The sequence below is a fragment of the Nuphar pumila genome, chromosome 2, assembly GCF_984573655.1.
Source record: "Nuphar pumila chromosome 2, dmNupPumi1.hap1.1, whole genome shotgun sequence".
In the NCBI taxonomy this organism is placed as follows: domain Eukaryota; kingdom Viridiplantae; phylum Streptophyta; class Magnoliopsida; order Nymphaeales; family Nymphaeaceae; genus Nuphar; species Nuphar pumila.
In genome coordinates, this window is record NC_143250.1 from 15995452 (window position 1) to 16014059 (window position 18608).

At 39.2% G+C, this 18608-nt stretch overlaps 1 protein-coding gene across 2 annotated transcripts in view; it reads left to right on the plus strand.

Moving 5' to 3' along the window:
- LOC149844872 (uncharacterized) overlaps window positions 1-18608 on the plus strand; it is a 47997-nt gene that overhangs the window by 20881 nt on the left and 8508 nt on the right. For both annotated transcript variants that reach the window (XM_089995333.1, XM_089995334.1), the window contains exon 7: window positions 18475-18552. In XM_089995333.1, the coding sequence (XP_089851459.1) occupies window positions 18475-18552 (78 nt within the window). The remainder of the gene's footprint in view (window positions 1-18474; window positions 18553-18608) is intronic.

The window sequence follows — 18608 nt, forward strand, 5'->3', positions numbered from 1 at the left end:
CGTATCTCCTCGTTTCGAATCTTATCTTTTATTGTATTTCCACACATTCATCGAAGCATACACATCTCAGCTACACTCATTTTCTGAATATGATGTCTCTTTACAGCCCAACATTCCGTACTATATAGTAAAGCGGGCCTAATTGTCGTCCTATAAAACTTTCCCTTCAACCGCAATGGCATTCTACGATCGCACAACACTCTAGTTGCACTTTTCCATTTCATCCACCCAACCTTTATCCTATGGTTTACATCTCCATCAATTTCTTCATCCTTTTGAATGATAGATCCCAAATATTTGAAATAGTCATCCACTGATATTTCTTGCTCGCCAAGCTTCACTACACTCTCATCACTACTGCGTTGCTTACTAAACCGACATTCCATATATTTTGTCTTACTCTTACTCAACGTAAAACCTCTTCCTTTCAATGTCTGTCTTCATAATTCTAACTTAGCATTAGCCCCAGCTCTAGACTCATCAATCAAAACAATATCATCAGCAAACAACATACACCACAACACATTTTCTTGAATTGATCTCGTAAGCTCATCCATCACTATAGCAAATAGGAAAGGGCTTAAAACAGATCCTTGATGTAACCCAACCGTTATAGGAAAATTGGTTGTCACCCCTCCACAAGTGCGGACATTGGTTACTACTCTTTCATACATATCTTTAATTATACTAATGTACTTGAGAGAAACACCTTTCTTCATCATTGTCCACCAGAGAACATCCCTAGGTACTCTATCGTATGCCTTTTCTAAATCAATAAAAACCATATGCAAATCTTTATTCCTCTCTCTATAATTTGTCTAAGAAGATGTATAGCTTCCATAGTTGATCTTCCAGGCATAAAACCAAATTGATTCTCCGATATCATGACAACCTTCCTCAACCTATGCTCAATTACCCTCTCCCAAAGTTTCATAGTATGACTAATGAGTTTTATACCACGATAGTTTGTGCAATCTTGTATGTTACCCTTATTCTTATATAGAGGCACCAAAGTACTCTTCCTCCACTCGTTAGGCATCTTATTTGTCCGCCAAATCTTGTTAAAAAGATTTGTCAACCATTCTAAACCACTCTCACCCAAGTATTTCCAAGCCTTGATAGGTATACTATCTGGTCCAACTGCCTTTCTTGATTTCATTTTCTTTAAAGCCTCTGCAATTTCTTTTTTTTGAATCTTGCGCATGAAGTCACGATTCATCTCATGAAAAGGAATGAAGAAGTCTCCAAGATCCTGAGCATGACTTCTATTAAAAAGCTTTTCAAAATAATCTTTCCATCTCTCCTTAATCTCCTCATCTTTGACTAAAACCCTTTGAGTTTCATCTTTGATGCATCTAATCATACCCAGATCCCTCGATTTCCTATCTCTCATCTTTGCAAGCCTATAAATATCCTTCTCGCTCTCTTTGGTATCCAACTTGTCATAAACCTCCTGATATACCTTATCCTTCACGTTTCAAACTACTTTCTTAGCTTTCTTCTTTTCTATCATATACTTTTCCAAATTCTCATTATCACGACTTTTACTTAGATTTCTATAACACTCTTTTAACCTTAATAGCTAATTTGACATCCTCGTTCCACCATGATGTATCCTTACGTAGCGGTGGACCGCCTTTAGACTCACCCAATACCTCCTTAGCCACCTTTCTCATGCAACACGCTATCATATTCCACATTGATTCTGAATCCTCATCGAGACACCAATCAACTTCCTTAACTACCTGCTCTACAAACATTCCTTGTTTAGCTCATTTCAGTGCCCACCACTTAATTCTAGGATTTATCTTATGTCTATCCCTTTTGCGGCATTTTCTAATTCTAAGATCTAAAATTAAGACTCTATGTTGTGTAGCTACACTTTCTCCCGGTATAACCTTACAATCGATGGAACAACCCTTATCTCTCTTTTTAAGTAGGAAAAAATCTATCTGACTCGTATTAACCCCACTTTTAAATGTTACTAGGTGAGACTCCCTCTTCCTAAACCAAGTGTTTGCTAAGATCATATCATAGGACAAACCAAAATCTAAAATCCTTTCTCCACTTTCGTTTCTTTCTCTTATACCATAGCCTCCATGGATACTCTCAAATTCATCCCTATTAATGCCTACATGCCCATTAAGGTCACCGCCGATGAAAATCTTTTCTCCATGAGATATCCCTTGTACTACTTCGTCTAAATCTTCCCAAAATTGACGCTTGATGAAAACATCTAAACCTACTTGAGGTGCATAAACACTAATAATATTAATAATATCCGTATCTAATACCAATTTAATAAGTAAAATCCTATCACCCTTCCTACGGATCTCAACTACATTATCTATAAACTCACGACTAATAACAATCCCTACTTCATTCCTATTCCTATTTATTCCTGTATACCAAATCTTATATCCCCAAGGGTCTATCACTTTTGCCTTCTCACCTACCCATTTGGTCTCTTGTAAACATAAAATATCAATCTTTCTCCTACACATAACATCTACTAACTCTACCAACTTACCAGTTAAAGACACTATTTTCTAAGTGGATAACCTAATTTTCTGGTCTTGAACTATCATCTTTACCTTCACCCGTCCAACAAAGTGAGGGGACCCTTGCCTATTTGACACCACACACGGGTGCCGGTGTGATCCGTTGCTCCTGGGTGATGACCTAGCAACCCTTGGCCATTTATCACTGCCTCCAGGCCTATAGAGTACAACGCGTCGCTCAGTAGGGAACGCCCTAACAAAATTCTCATATTGGTTCATATTAAAAAATGGTGTGACTAAGTTTTTATGCTGGCTGTCACTGGCCTACCGCAACCCTCCTCCTTTATTAGGGCTTGGGACCGAACATAAAGAGAAAAAAAGAGATTTACACCAAAAAAAAACCCTTGGTGATGAATCATAACCAAAACTGAAATGCAGCACAATAAAAACCAGTGATCAAATCAGATAGATCCTATTTGTGTGAGGAAAGCATACCTGGGGGCCTCAACAGTGCTTGGAAACCGAAGATCGTGTAGCGTTCTTCGACGAACAGTCGTAGGTGTTTCCTGGAAAAAAAAAAACATAGAAAGAAACCACCGTGCAGGAAAATGCCCCAATCGTGAGGGAAGAGGCCGGAAACCACCGTGCAAGAAAAGCCCCAATCGTGAGGGAAGAGACCGGAAACCACCGTGCAGGAAAAGCTCCAATCGTGATGGAAGAGGTCGGAAACCACCGTGCAAAAAAAGCCCCAATCGTGAAGGAAGAGGCCTCTTTCTGATCTGCCAGGCCCCAGTATAGACGGAAAATAAATCATCACTCAAGTTCTTCCGTTCGATTTGGCCGTGCTACAGGAGGCTTGCTTCCACCTAGTGGTCGGTGTCAGGGGCCCTATTGTGAAGTGTCGCTGAGGGAAAGACTAGGTCGCCGACTGCACCAAAGCTCCTTGCAGAGGCTGGGTCGCTGACAACACTCGCTAGAGGCTGAGAGAAGGCGAGGGCTCGTGGTCGTCGGTGGTGGCCGGTGCTAGGTGGCGTGCGACAGTGGTGGCCGACGATGGGGGTGGGGCTAAGGGTTTGGGAGTGTTGAGAGAGAGAGAGAGAGAGAGACTAGCGACGATGGTGGCCGATGTTGGGTGGCATGCGACGATGGTGGTCGATGTTGGGTGGCGTGCGACGATGGTGGCCGGTGCTGGGTGGCGTGCGTCGGTGGTGGCCGGAGCTGGGTAGCAAACTTACAAAACCCTTTCCTTTTATGTTTGGGGAAAATTGCCCCTTTTCTCGTTAGGCCCCTTTTCTCGTTAGGTCTCGTTAGGCTCATTAAAAAATCATAGTTTTAGTATTTTTTCTCACATCTAACACCATAGATGTGATATATAGGTTTTGTTTAGTGGGAACTGGCTTTTGGATCTCCGGAATTTGACTTGTATAAAGGTTTTTCCGGTGATCCAAAAATCAATGGCTATAAAGGCATACAATTTTCCTGTCTTATAAAAATACATTTTTTCGTCGAAAAAACATGATCCAAGAGTCAATTCCTACTAAATTGAGCATGATAAACACATCTAACAATTTAGATCTATTATAAAACACTTCACACTATGGGGCCTGACGAGACCTAACAAAAAAAGGGGGCCTAATATGTTCAGTTCTCATATGTATGTATATATATATATGTATATATGTATATATATCTAAACATGTGGTGGTTCTGTACAGAGTTACTAGTCGAGGAAGCGGGAGCGGGAAGCGAGGTACTTTCAAAAATTTAGGAAGCGGGGAAGCGTGGGACCACTTAGAAGAAAATTCTGAACCGTCTCGGAAGCGACCTAGGAAGCAAAACGGAAGCGACCTAGGAAGCGAATCGGAAGCGAGGGGGAAGCGAAAAAATGAAAAAAATGGGGAAGCGAGGGGGAAGCGCGCTTCCCATAAATGGGAAGCGCGTTTCCCATAAAAAGGAAACCCAAAAAAGGGGGACGCTTCCCCTCACGCTTCGGAAGCACGACGTTTCGCGCTTCCCCTTTTTCCTAGGCGCTTTCGGTAACTCAGGTTCTGTATCATGATACCATACGATGGTACATGCTCTTGTTTGCATAAATCTAGCCATCAAATGGAAAATCTAACCATATAGATGTGTTTAGTTTGTTTTATTTACAATATTAGAAGGTTTTGTCATATTTAATTCGCTATAAGATTCTATTTTTGAGATGGAGAAAATCAATGGCTCATAATTCATGAAAATAAGGGTAGTTTAAAAATGATATAAAACATTATATTTGAGTCAACTTTAACACATGAAAATAATAAATAGAATATGGTAAACATGATCCAATGGTTGAATTTTGCTTTTGGAGCTTAGATCTATGTAAATCAAGTGTGTACAACCATAAGCTATGGTGGCAAGACCACCATAGAAGCGCCCACATATACACACACACACCACCACCACTATGGGGGTCGCCCACGTGGCCAGTGGGGTGGTTGTGAGGGTGCTGAGATGAAGGCGCCAGATCAAACCCCATTGGTGCACGAGTGTGTCCGTAGCTTTCAAAGGTGCGCCATGTGAGGCAAGGTGGTCGTGGGGCCCCACCTGGGGTTTTCCTCACGTCGGCAAGGGTTTCTCGTATATATATAGTAGTGGGAAGCTACCTGACCGCATCTCTACTAGATGGTACAAATTGCTTGGGACCATCAATTTTCAGTACAACAACAACAACAACTACGCCTTCATCCCAAAACAATTGGGGTCAGCGATATGAACCAAAAAAGAAATTCATTTTGGGTCTTCCACATGAATCCTTTTCCTCCAATCATTTCTATCCAACGCCATGTCCTCGGTGAGGTTCAAAGCATTCATATCCTTTCCTATCATCTCCATCCAAGTCTTCCTAGGCCTACCCCGACCTCTTTTAACTAATATATTTTCCCATTTCTCCAACCTTCTAACTGGAGCATCATTAGGCCTTTGTCGAATATGTCCAAACCACCGTAAACGATTCTCTCGCATCTTATTTTCAATCGGTGCAACACCTACCTTCTTACGTATCTCTTCGTTCCGAATCTTATCTTTTATTGTATTTCCACACATCCATCTAAGCATCCGCATCTCAGCTACACTCATTTTTTGAATATGATGTCTCTTGGCAGCCCAACATTCCGTACCATATAGTAAAGTGGGTCTAATAGTCGTTCTATAAAACTTTCCCTTCAACCGCAATGGCATTCTACGATCGCACAGCACTCCAGTAGCACTTTTCCATTTCATCCACCCAACCTTTATCCTATGATTTACATCTCCATCAATTTCTCCATACTTTTGAATGATGGATCCCAAATATTTGAAATAATCATTCACCGGTATATCTTGCTCACCAAGCTTCACTACACTCCCATCACTACTTCGTTGCTTACTAAACCGACATTCCATATATTCAGTCTTACTCTTACTCAACTTAAAACCTCTAGCTTCCAATGTCTGTCTCCATAATTCTAACTTAGCATTAACCCCAGCTCTAGACTCATCAATCAAAACAATATCATCAGCAAACAACATACACCACGGTACATTTTCTTGAATTGATCTCGTAAGCTCATCCATCACTATCGCAAATAGGAAAGGGCTTAAAGCAGATCCTTGATGTAACCCAACCGTTATCGGAAAATTGGTTGTCACCCCTCCACAAGTGCGGACATTGGTTACTACTCCTTCATACATATCTTTAATTATACTAATGTACTTGAGAGAAACACCTTTCTTCATCATTGTCCACCAGAGAACGTCCCTAGGTACTCTATCGTATGCCTTCTCTAAATCAATAAAAACCATATGCAAATCTTTGTTCCTCTCTCTATATCTTTCAATAAGTTGTCTAAGAAGATGTATAGCTTCCATAGTTGATCTTCCAGGCATAAAACCAAATTGATTCTCCGATATCATGACAACCTTCCTCAACCTAGACTCAATCACCCTCTCCCAAAGTTTCATAGTATGACTCATGAGTTTTATACCACGATAGTTTGTGCAATCTTGTATATCACCCTTATTCTTATATAAAGGCACCAAAGTACTCTTCCTCCACTCATTAGGCATCTTATTTGTTCGCCAAATCAAGTTAAAAAGATTTGTCAACCATTCTAAACCTTTCTCTCCCAAGCATTTCCAAGCCTCGATAGGTATACCATCTGGGCCAACTGCCCTTCTTGATTTCATTTTCTTCAAAGCCTCTGCAATTTCTTTCTTTTGAATCTTGCGCATGAAGTCACGATTTATCTCATGAAAAGGAATGGAGAAGTCTCCAAGATCTTGAGCATGACTATCATTAAATAGCTTATCAAAATAATCTTTCCATCTCTCCTTAATCTCCTCATCTTTGACTAAAACCCTTTGCGTTTCATCTTTGATACATCTAACCATACCCAAATCCTTCGATTTCCTATCTCTCATCTTTGCAAGCCTATAAATATCCTTCTCGCCTTCTTTGGTATCCAACTTGTCATAAACCTCCTTATATACCTTAGCCCTCGCGTTTCGAACAACTTTTTTAGCTTCCTTCTTTGCTATCATATACTTCTCCAAATTCTCATTATCACGACTCTTACTTAGATTTCTATAACACTCTCTTTTAACCTTAATAGCTAATTTGACATCCTCGTTCCACCATGATGTATCCTTACCTAGTGGTGCACCGCCTTTAGACTCACCCAATACCTCCTTAGCTACTTTTCTCATACCACCCGCTATCTTATTCCACATTGATTCTGAATCCTCCTCGAGACACCAATCAACTTCCTTAACTACCTGCTCTACAAACATTCCTTGTTTAGCTCCTTTCAGTGCCCACCACTTAATTCTAGGATCTATCCTATGTCTATCCCTTTTGCGGCATTGTCTAATTCTAAGATCTAAAGTTAAGACTCTATGTTGTGTAGCTACACTTTCTCCTGGTATAACCTTACAATCGATGCAACAACCCCTATCTCTCTTTCTAAGTAGGAAAAAATCTATCTGACTCGTATTAACCCCACTTTTAAATGTTACTAGGTGAGACTCCCTCTTCCTAAACCAAGTGTTTGCTAAGATCATATCATAGGACAAACAAAAATCTAAAATTCTTTCTCCACTTTCATTTCTTTCTCCTATACCATAGCCTCCATGGATATTCTCAAATCCATCCCTACTAATGCCTACATGTCCATTAAGGTCACCGCCGATGAAAAGCTTTTCTCCATAAGATGTCTCTTGTACTACTCCATCTAAATCTTCCCAAAATTGATGCTTAATGGAATCATCTAAACCTACTTGAGGTGCATAAACACTAATAATATTAATAATATCCGTACCTAATACTAATTTAATAAGTAAAATTCTATCACCCTTCCTACGGACCTCAACTACATTATCTATAAACTGACGACTCATAACAATCCCTACTCCATTCCTATTCCTATTTATTCCTGTATACAAAATCTTATATCCCCAAGGTTCTATCACTTTAGCTTTCTCACCTACCCATCAATTTTCAGTGTTTTTTCGAAATTCTGACCTTACAGATGTGTTGAGCATGATTGATTAACTAGAAATTAACATTTGATTCCGATGCATGGTTAGGTTTTTATAAGGTTAAAAAATCTATGGTTTATAATTTTCATAAATTTTTGAGGCTTCAAATACCATTTTTTCCATCCAAAATGCATGATCAAAGTGTGAATTTCTAGTAAATCAATCGTGCGAACACATTTGTAAGGTCAGAATTTTGAAAAAACACTGAAAAAATTCTTAGTGGGTAGGGTTGGTACGTTTGCTATATGGTAGGTTTTCATTTCTCTCTCTCTCTCTATCTATCTATCTATCTATATATATATATATATATATATATATATATATATAGAGAGAGAGAGAGAGAGAGAGAGAGAGAGAGATAGATAGATAGAGAGAGAGAGATAGATAGATAGAGAGAGAGAGAGAGAGGTGCCTGACGCTTTTTGTGCCTACCACCAGTGGATAGGAGTTTTCAGGTTGTTTTTCAAAAAGCTGACCCTGCAAATGTGTTCTGCATGATCAATTTGCTAGGAAATCACACTTGGATCATGTTTGTTAGAGGAAAAAGACGATTTTTAAGCATTGAATATTTTTTAAATTATAGACGGTTGATTTTTGAATCTTATAAAAACCTAACTTGGTGTTGGAATCAGACGATCTAAAAGTCGATTCCCATAAAATAAAGCATGTAGAACACATTTGTACGGTCAGATTTTAGAAAAAATAGAAACAAACTTTCCATTACTCTCTCTCTCTCATATATATATAGCATTGTCTCAGCTACATGGGTTGGCTTTATGAGCTATTTTTCAATTTTCCTATCTAGAGCTAAAGTGCTATGTCAACCCAAAATCTTCTAAATACGAACTCTCAATCTCTGTGCAAGTCATAGACATGTTCACACTTAGAGAACCCCACCCCAACAACACACACGTAGGGGTGGCAATCGGGTCGGGTTGGCGGGTCGACTCGGCGGGTTGGCGGGTCAGCATACCTCAACCCGAACCCGACCCGTTTACGGCTGTGGCAAACACGAACTTGACCCGTTTATTAAACGGGTAACCTGACACGACCCGCCAACCCGTTTAATAAACGGGTTGGGTCGGGTAAACGGGTTAGCAGGCGGGTCGGGTAAATGGGTTGGCGGGTCGGGTAAATGAGTTGACCCGCCCGCCTAACCCGTTTATTAAACGGGTCAGCCGGGTTGGCAGGTTGGCATACCCCTAACACGAATCCGACCCATTTAATAAACGGGTTAGGCCGATCGACCCGTTTATTAAACGGGTTAGTTTAAGCCAAACCCGAACCCGCCTAAGAGGCGGGTTGGCGGGTCGTGTCAGGTTTTGCCACCCCTACACACACACAACACAGAATTTTTTTTTCTTGAGTTTTCAATACTCAAAGTTACAATTTAATTTTCTATAAACAAACTCATTTTTTCCTATGTTCCACTCTGCAGTCTGCACAAACTTTTAGTCCCACAGTCATGGTGAAAATGGTTTTCCATTAACCTGTGGTATTTACTTATTGCGTATAGGAATTTAGAGTTTTAACCCCACATCAGAAAATGTGCAATCTGTTCGTTTTGATAAAATAAAGAGCTGGAAACTTCAAAAAATTTATGATAGATGAAGTGGTTTATGGTATACATGTCCCTTCATTTTGCTTTTCTTTTTCCTTTTCTTGAAATTGTGTGGTCATTAAGTGCATGTACAAGTCTTGTTTGTGAAAGATAATGCTATCTATTTCAGATGTGAAATAAAATCCTGGATTCTTATCCTTTCTCTTTTTAAAATGATCAAGAAGAATAGTGTTTGTGAACGCTATTGATCTAATCCATGCTGTTGTTTTTTACATGCTCGTTGTAACTATTCTTTGTTAGCTTGTTCATCAATGAAAGGAAAAATCACATTTCCTTACCGTCATGGCCACGATCACCATTATTTGAAATGTTTTTACTATAACCTTTTTTAATACATCAATTGATTTGTGCTGCTTTATGACTACAGTTCTAGTGTATAACGTATGGTTCCATTTGTGGCCTTTACTCCATCTCCTCAAATCTCATTTGTGGTTTCTTTTTTATAATTCCTGTATTTTTGCTCAACATGTGCATCTTATCTTAATAGTGCATTGCTTTTGCTTCACATTAGAGGTGTCACTCTTGATACTTCTTTATCACATATAAATAGTTGTAGAATAAGCTACTCTATGTTTTCAGTGATTTTCTCGGCATTACAGCCACAACTTTCAACATCTTCAAACTTAAGGGTGTATTCAAATGCACTGGGATAAAAAGTTATGTGCAAAACTTCTGCCCCACAAAAACGATGGGCCCACATTTTCCTTGTTGCAAATCAAACAAGGACGAACCTTTGCAGAGGGACAAATCTCAAAATGCGAACAATTTCCAGAAAATATAGTTGCACCACCATGATGTATGACATTTTATCTCGGATAAAATATCTCTTATCTATGGACGCCCTGGGATGGAGTATGAGACAAAAGGGCTTCCCAAATAAGCATACTGTAAAATTAGTGTCTAATTGTAGTTTAAACCTTGATGGCACAATTTAATAATATCTTTTATGCCACTGCCACACCCATCCCATTGCTTATATCATTGCCTAGGATTTTAGCACCAATGATTCTCATGCCATTATTTGATGAATTTTTAAGTTGAATACCCTATCAAAACCTACACTTTCAAAGCCATTGCACTCATCTATGTCACAGGGATTCGGCTAGCAGGGTGCCGCATTCGCGTCGACGCGACCCGACGCGGGTGCGGCACTGGGTGCGGTCAACCCGACCCTGGGTGCGTTGACCGCACCCAGGGTCATTTTTGTCCATTTTTTTTGGATTTTTTTTTTTAATTTTTTTTTGCCCTATGAAATGGGCTGTGGAATTTAAAAAAAATTCTTTGGGGGGGGGGGGGCGCTGCCCCCCTATAACCCCCCGCTAGGGCCCCCCCCCCTCTGGACCCCCCTTCCTGCAAGGGCAAAAACAATGAATCAGGCTCCACAACTCATCACTTTCATCTTTGGGGACAACCATATAAGATAAAAAAATGGTAAAAAGTAAGTTGGGCATAAATGTCATGGACCTTAACAGCTACCATACATTCATACATATAAACTATACATGATATATATATATAAATATATATATATATATATATTTTACATTTTTGCCCCTGCCGCACCCCCGCACTCAGGTTTTTTGGAAGTGCCGAATCCCCGCACCCGCACCCATGTGACATAGGCACTCATCTGTATCACCAGTATACTTAGAAAGTTAGATTGCAATCTCTCATTGATTGCTATATTATTTTCTTCATTAACTCCTAAATTCCAACACCTACGTATTTGGTTAAGCAATCTCTTGCCTTCATGAATGAAATTTTCACTCATATGGTATGGATAGGTATAATTTGGAATTGATGATTTAATATGTTTATTATTTTCTGTCCTGTTCAGAGTCATGCTGTGAAGGTTCAACAATAACATCAATATTGTTAAAATTGGTCTGAATCAGCCTGAATTGGCCGAATCAGCCCAATGATGATTCTCTTTAATAACTTGTCATCTGATGGTAAAATGTTGTTGATTCGATTCAATTTGATTCTTAGTTTTTTTAAGAAACCGATTCACCTAGTGACCGATTTTAACAATATTGAATAACGTACATCACTATCCTACAACATCATCTTCTTGAAAAAGTCTATTTGTCTATGTATTCTTTACTTGTATTTGTTATTTTGTATTCCGGGTCTAGATAATATATCAGACCCAACCCATACTATAAACAAAGGATATATATACATGTTTTAGGTCACGATTTCATTATTGAAAATCGTGATAGCCGCAACTCCTTTCTCTTTCATCTCTCTTTCATGTGTGACAGATCCTAGTGAAATCTATCATGGTATCAAAGCAGAGATCCATCTAGGGCTTCGAAGTTGCTTCCAGAAGGTCTGACCTGAGAGATCGACCTGCATCCAATCAAGAGGTTTTCTTCTTCCACACTTTTCTTCCATCTTCTTCTTCCTTCTTTCATTTACTCCTCTACTATTCTTTGTGCCTGAATATTCAGATTTGACGTGAATCTGCATTAGACCTGAAACACTTCGGTTCTTCTTTCTATTCTCGTCTCACGGTTTGTATTGAATATTCAGATCTGATCGTGTATATACGTCAGATCTGAAATATTCAATCCTTGCGTCAGATCCCAAATTTTCTTGATCGTGCATATTCTCCGTCTCACACTTCCTCATTCTGTCAGATCTGAAATACTCAGATCTGATCATGAATATTCTTGGTTTCGCAATTCCTATTTCTGTCAAACCTTGTCTGAAACAATCAGATCTGATCATTCATCAGTATTAGATTTGGAATACCATATTTCTTGATTACTGAATCACGCAAATCGTTGTGCCTACAAATCGTTGTCTACAAATCGGTGTGCCTACAAATCGCTGTGTCTACAAATCGTTGTGCCTATAAATCGCTGTGTCCACAAATCGCTGTGCCTATAAATCGTTATGCCTGTAAATCGTCGTGTTTGCAAATCGTTGTGCATGAAATACACCTGTTGTCAAATTCCATATTCACGAAATCCTTTGTTCTTGAACCAACATAGTTCCCATCTGCGATTTATAAAATCTGTTCAGCTTGAGCTGTTCTGCTCCCTTTCCTGCATTTATCACAAAAAAAAAGAGGCAAGAAGGGATGACCAACAAGTTTCTTAAGCAGTAGACTGTGCATCTTGTGAACACCTTATTAACTTTAAGCTATGGACTCCTCCCATTCTTCCCAATCTGGTCTCTCTTCGAGTTTTCTCAATCAGCTTGTTTCTGAAAAATTGTCCACCTCAAACTTCTTGATTTGGAAAAGACAGATCATTCCTTTTATAAGGAGTCAAGGTCTCTTAGGCCATCTGGATGGAACCGCTTCAGCTCCATTGGAATTTGTTGCACGAGAAGAGAAGGATGATAAATGGGCAATCTCAATTGTGTATGTCAAAAATGCAGAATATCTCAACTGGATAAAGAAAGATCAGTGGTCGCGTACATTACCTCTACACTCTCTTAAGAGGTACTTATTGCAATTCTTGACAATTGCACAACCATGCAACTTTGGGAGAGACTGGTTCAGACCTATTTACAAGTTTCTCAGGCAAGAATGTTTTTTCTCAAGAGAGAATTTCAACTATTGAGAAAAGACTCTATGACTATCATGGAGTATCTAAACAAGATGAAGACTATCACAGATCAACGTGCGGTTATAGGATGTGTAGTGAGCGACAGTGATATGATGCAACAAACCTTGAGTGGATTGAGATCAGAATATAACATGATTGTTACCTCCTTACTGTGTTTGCCTGCTCTTCCCACCTTTGATGAGCTCCGGGCTAAATTAATCTAGTATGAAATGACTCTGAGAGACTATTTTGAGGATAATCACACTCGTACGAATATCCAAGAGGTCTTTGCCATAGGAATGACTTATGGTTGAGGATGAGGGCGAGGAGGACAAAGGCAAAATGGACACGAGGGACGTGGATTACTTTCCACTCCCACCGTTACTCAGGGATCAAGACCCATTACCACATGCTTCTTTTGCAACAAAAAGGGGCATATCAAGGCGAATTGTTGGCATAACCCTGAAAATAAAGGAAAGTTTCATCAGGCAACATCCAAAAGGAAGTCCAGCAACACCAAATATAGTGGAGAGATTAAAGAATTGTTACTATCCGCCTTGTCAGGATTGAATCTAAAGCAGAATGAACAAAGAACTTGGTTCGTTGCCTCTGGGGCAGCAACTCACGTGACCGGTGATGCAGGTAAACTTTTCAAACCTATTTTCTATTTGGAAAAAGTAAGATTGTCACTGAAGATGGATCTTACCACCCTCTTACTCACATTGGAAAGTCTATCATCCCCATGTCACATTCTACTCTTGAACTCTCCAATATCATTCATGCTCCCAATATCAAGAAAAATATTGTCTTTGTTTCTAAACTTGTTGATGATAATCATGCTTCAATCGAATTTACTCCCTTCTCTGTGCAGGTCAAGGACTTTCGTACAAGGGAAACATTCGCTGAAGGAAAGAGACAAGGTAATATGTATGTCTTTCAAGAAGATTCATGTCATTCTGCCTGTCCTACTCACCCGGATTTGAAGTCTCCATTAGAGTTATGTCTTTTTGAAAATGCTTTTAGTATTTCTGAATGTAATAAGCCTTCTCTATGACATAGTTGTTTAGGGCATTGTGGGAGTCATTTTATTGAGAAACTTGTTTTTAATAATCTCATTCCAAAAGAAAGTCTCAATGTGGAAGAGAGAAGTCAAAAGTGTTCTAGTTGTCTTTTATGCAAGAGTCATGTATTACCTTTTCGTTCCATTAATAAGCGAGCTTCAAAGCCTTTTGAGATAATATGTTCTGATGTATGGGGGCTTGCTCCGGTCATCTCTAGATCTGGAAGCAAGTACTATCTAATTTTTGTTGACAGTTACTCTCGATACACCTGGATATACTTCATGAAAAATAAGTCTGAAGCTTTCCTTTTGTTTCAGAACTTCTTATCCTTAGTAAAAAATCAATTCTCTGAGTCCATTCAATTTTTCCAATGTAATGGTGGAGGGGAGTTCACATCTTTCTTTTTTTAAAATAATGGGATAGGAAGAAGAGTGTCCTGCCCACACACGCCACAACAGAATGGGATTGCTGAGCGCAAACATAGGCATATTGTTGAAAGTGCGATGAGTATGCTTCATGACAGTCATCTTTTCACTAATATTTGGACAAGAGCCTTTCATTCTGCTGTACATGTGATAAATAGATTGCCCATGGTTGTCTTAGAAAACAAGTTTCCTTATCATTGCCTTTTTGGAATTCATCCTGATTATCATGACTTGCGTGTTTTTGGATGGGTTTGTTATGTGCATATTGATCAGTCATTGAGAAACAAGTTTCAGGATAAGGCTCAAAAGTGTAGATTTGTGGAATATGCGGATGACTACAAAGGATACAGATGTTATGATCCCATTAGCAGACACATTAAAATCTCGAGAAATATTGTTTTTGACGAGCTGAACTTCGATCATAAAATTGGCACAGGTGACATGTCATGTTCCTCAGATGAAGTTTATTACCCTTGGTTGAATTCAGAGCTCCTTGATAGTTCGAATGAAGAATGTCATTCGGACTGTGTGCAACACGAAGAAGAGTCCCACGATCATTGGTACATCGGAATCACATAATTGTGAAGCAGCACCACCATTGGAATCGGGAAGGTATAAGGGCATTTCCTACACTAGACAAAGAACAGATGCTTCAGGACTCCTAAATCGGGCTCAAGAGGCTGCACCTACCTCCTCACACACCCTTGACGTCAGGAGATCCACTCGCATACGCCATCCTATTGATAGGTGGGTCAGCTACAACAATTTCTCCATGGATTTTCAACTCTTTTTGACTGCTCTCAACAGGGAGGATGAACCTATTATGTACTACCAGGCAGCCACTTCTAAGAAATGGGTAGAAGCCATGAATGATGAGATGCAAGCCTTGCATGAATGTGGAACCTGGGAGATTGTTCTCAGACTGCCTGACAGAAATGTGGTAGGATGAAAATGGGTCTACAAAATAAAGTATAAACCAGATGGGACCATTGAACGATACAAGGCAAGACTCGTGGCAAAGGGTTTCACACAAGAAGCAGGACAAGACTATGATGAGACCTTTAGTCCAGTGGTGAGAATAAGAACGATTCAAATCATTATTTTCTTAGCTGTTGAACATGAATGGACACTTAGTCAGCTTGATGTTAAGAACGCATTTTTGCATGAAGATTTGAAGGAGGAAGTTTACATGGAACAACCACCTGGATACTATGAGGAAGATTGTAAGACAAATGTATGCAAACTAAAAAGGGCTATCTATTTCTTAAAGCAAGCATCTCGCTCTTGGTTTGATAGCTTCTCTCTTGAGATTCAAAAGCATGGTTTTGCTCACTCCCTACTAGATCACTCATTGTTTATCTTTAGAGGGCAAAATGTGATCACCTTATTGCTAATTTATGTTGATGACATTGTCCTCACAGGAAACTCTGAGGATCATATCAAAGAAGTCAAGAAACTACTGAGTCAGAGATTCAAAATGAAAGACCTTGGTGCCCTGAGTTATTTTCTTGGAGTTGAAGTTGATAGCCGAGCTGATGGGTTGACTCTCACCCAACACAAGTATATGATGGGCGTTCTAACCAAAACAGGTATGAAGGATTGTAAACCTCTAGGGACTCCAAGTATTCTTCACCAAAAACTGAGCGCTCATGATAGAGACTTGTGTGAGGATCCCACCAGGTACCACAGTCTAATAGGGATGTTACAGTATCTCACATTCACTCGACCTGATATTGTTTATTCAGACAATTAGGTGTCCCAGTTCATGCATGAACCACGTACTGGGCATATGGAGGATGTTAAAAGGATACTCAGATATCTGAAAGGAACAATTGGAGATGAATTGATATATTCTCCAAAACCATCTGGCAAGGACATGCGTGAGAATACTGTATATTGTGATGCAGACTGGGCAGGAGATCCAGATGAACGAAGGTCTACATCAGGATATTGCATCTTTATTGGAAGAAATTTAGTATCCTGGAGCAAGACTGAGTACAAATCTATGACTGCCACTACTACTGAAGTCACATGGGTCAGACATTTGGTAACTGAAGTGGGAGAAGTGATATCTCGGTCTGTCTTGCTGTGCGACAATCAAAGTGCTCTCAACATGTCATTCAATCTGGTTCATCACAGTCGTGCCAAGCACATTGAGATATATCAACATTTTTTGAGACAAAAGATTGAAAAAAAGGAGATCGAGCCCGAATTCGTTAACACTAAAAGACAAGTTGCAGACATATTCATAAAAGGCTTGACCAATGATCATTTTTGGACGCTTAAAGGCAAGTTGTTCATGGTTCAACACCATGATCAACTTGAGGGAGGGTGAAAAAATCCATTTGTCTATGCATTCTTTACTTGTATTTGTTATTTTGTATTCCGGGTCTGGATAATATATCAGACTGGACCCATACTGTAAACAAAGGTTATATATACATGTTTTAGGTCACGATTTCATTATTGGAAATTGTGACAGCCGCAGCTCCTTCTTTCTCTTTTATCCCTCTTTCATGTGTGACAAATCCTAGTGAAATCTATCGCTTCTTACCTCTCGTCAGGTTTGTGCTGGCTTATTTAATCATATTCATGGGGGATGCTATGAAAATCACCAAATAGCCTAGGAGAGGAGCCACAGAGATAGGTCAACATCCTTTGAGATCCTATAATATCTGAGGAGCAGTCAAAATTAGCTGCAATGTTAACATATCTTGCAACATGTTTGAAGGAACTTATATTCTACTATGGATTATTGGTCTTGTACATAACGTTGCATTCTTAAAAGACCTCATTTTCATGAAGACATTCTTTAAAGATCAGTAACTAAATCTCTTCCCTTAAGGGTCTAGTTGGGAGCCGATGTTGGGAGGGAAATGATAGAGTGTTGGAAGGGGATGTCAACTACATCCTCATCAGGATGTAGTTGACATTGGGAGATGGGTGGCCAAATTCCCTCCCATCTCCCAAAATATGAGACCCCAAACAGCTGGGGGTGTAGGGGATTCAGTGAATCTCCATCTCCCTCTCAAATCTGGCCCCCGAAACAGAGCCTAAATGTATATGTCAAAATGTTGCAATAATCTTTTCAATGTATGCAAGTTCTTAAACAATGGTTTTATGTTATAGTTTTATAATTTTATTGCATAATTATTCAAGAACATGAATTCAGGCAGTAGGATGATACTTAATAAATGGAAAAGAGAGATGTGTTCATACTTTTACCTGAATAGATTAAGTGCATTAAATCATTGTTTGTCATAATTACCTTTCAGGTAATTAGAAATATTAGTTATTTCATTTTTCTCTATTCAAGTCATGTGTTGCCCATCAAAGAGTGTCATACTCCATCAATTGGCATTGTACAATGTGCATGCTGAGTTGAAAGTCTGGAGACTTATGAGAATTGGGAAACAAGCCTTGCAGGGTCACCATATCCAGAAATAGTAAAATCTTATGCAAAAAGGAATATATAGTTCAGAAAATAAAATTGTTTAGTTGGAATTTTGAATAGCATGTTAAGTTGGTGAAGTTTGTCATATTTTAATTTCCCAAGCTCTATTGATATATCTTTGCATCTTTTTTCTCTATTTCTTCTATATTTTCTATATAGAAGATCTTTCATGAAGATGCATTATTAAACAGTTATTCAGTCCGAGTGCATATACTCTTTTGCTGATTTCAGAGGTATACTCAAGGCGTTCTTCTTGAAAATTTTATTTTGTCGTTTTGTTCTTGTGTGCCTTTTAGGTCTCATGTGCAGATAATCAAATCCACCTTCTCAAAATGCCTTCTATGGTAACTTTAAAGCCCATCACTGGTATTAAGGTACCTTGTTTTGCCTTTATTGTTCTCTTCTCTTCTCTCTTTTTTTTTTAAAGAGA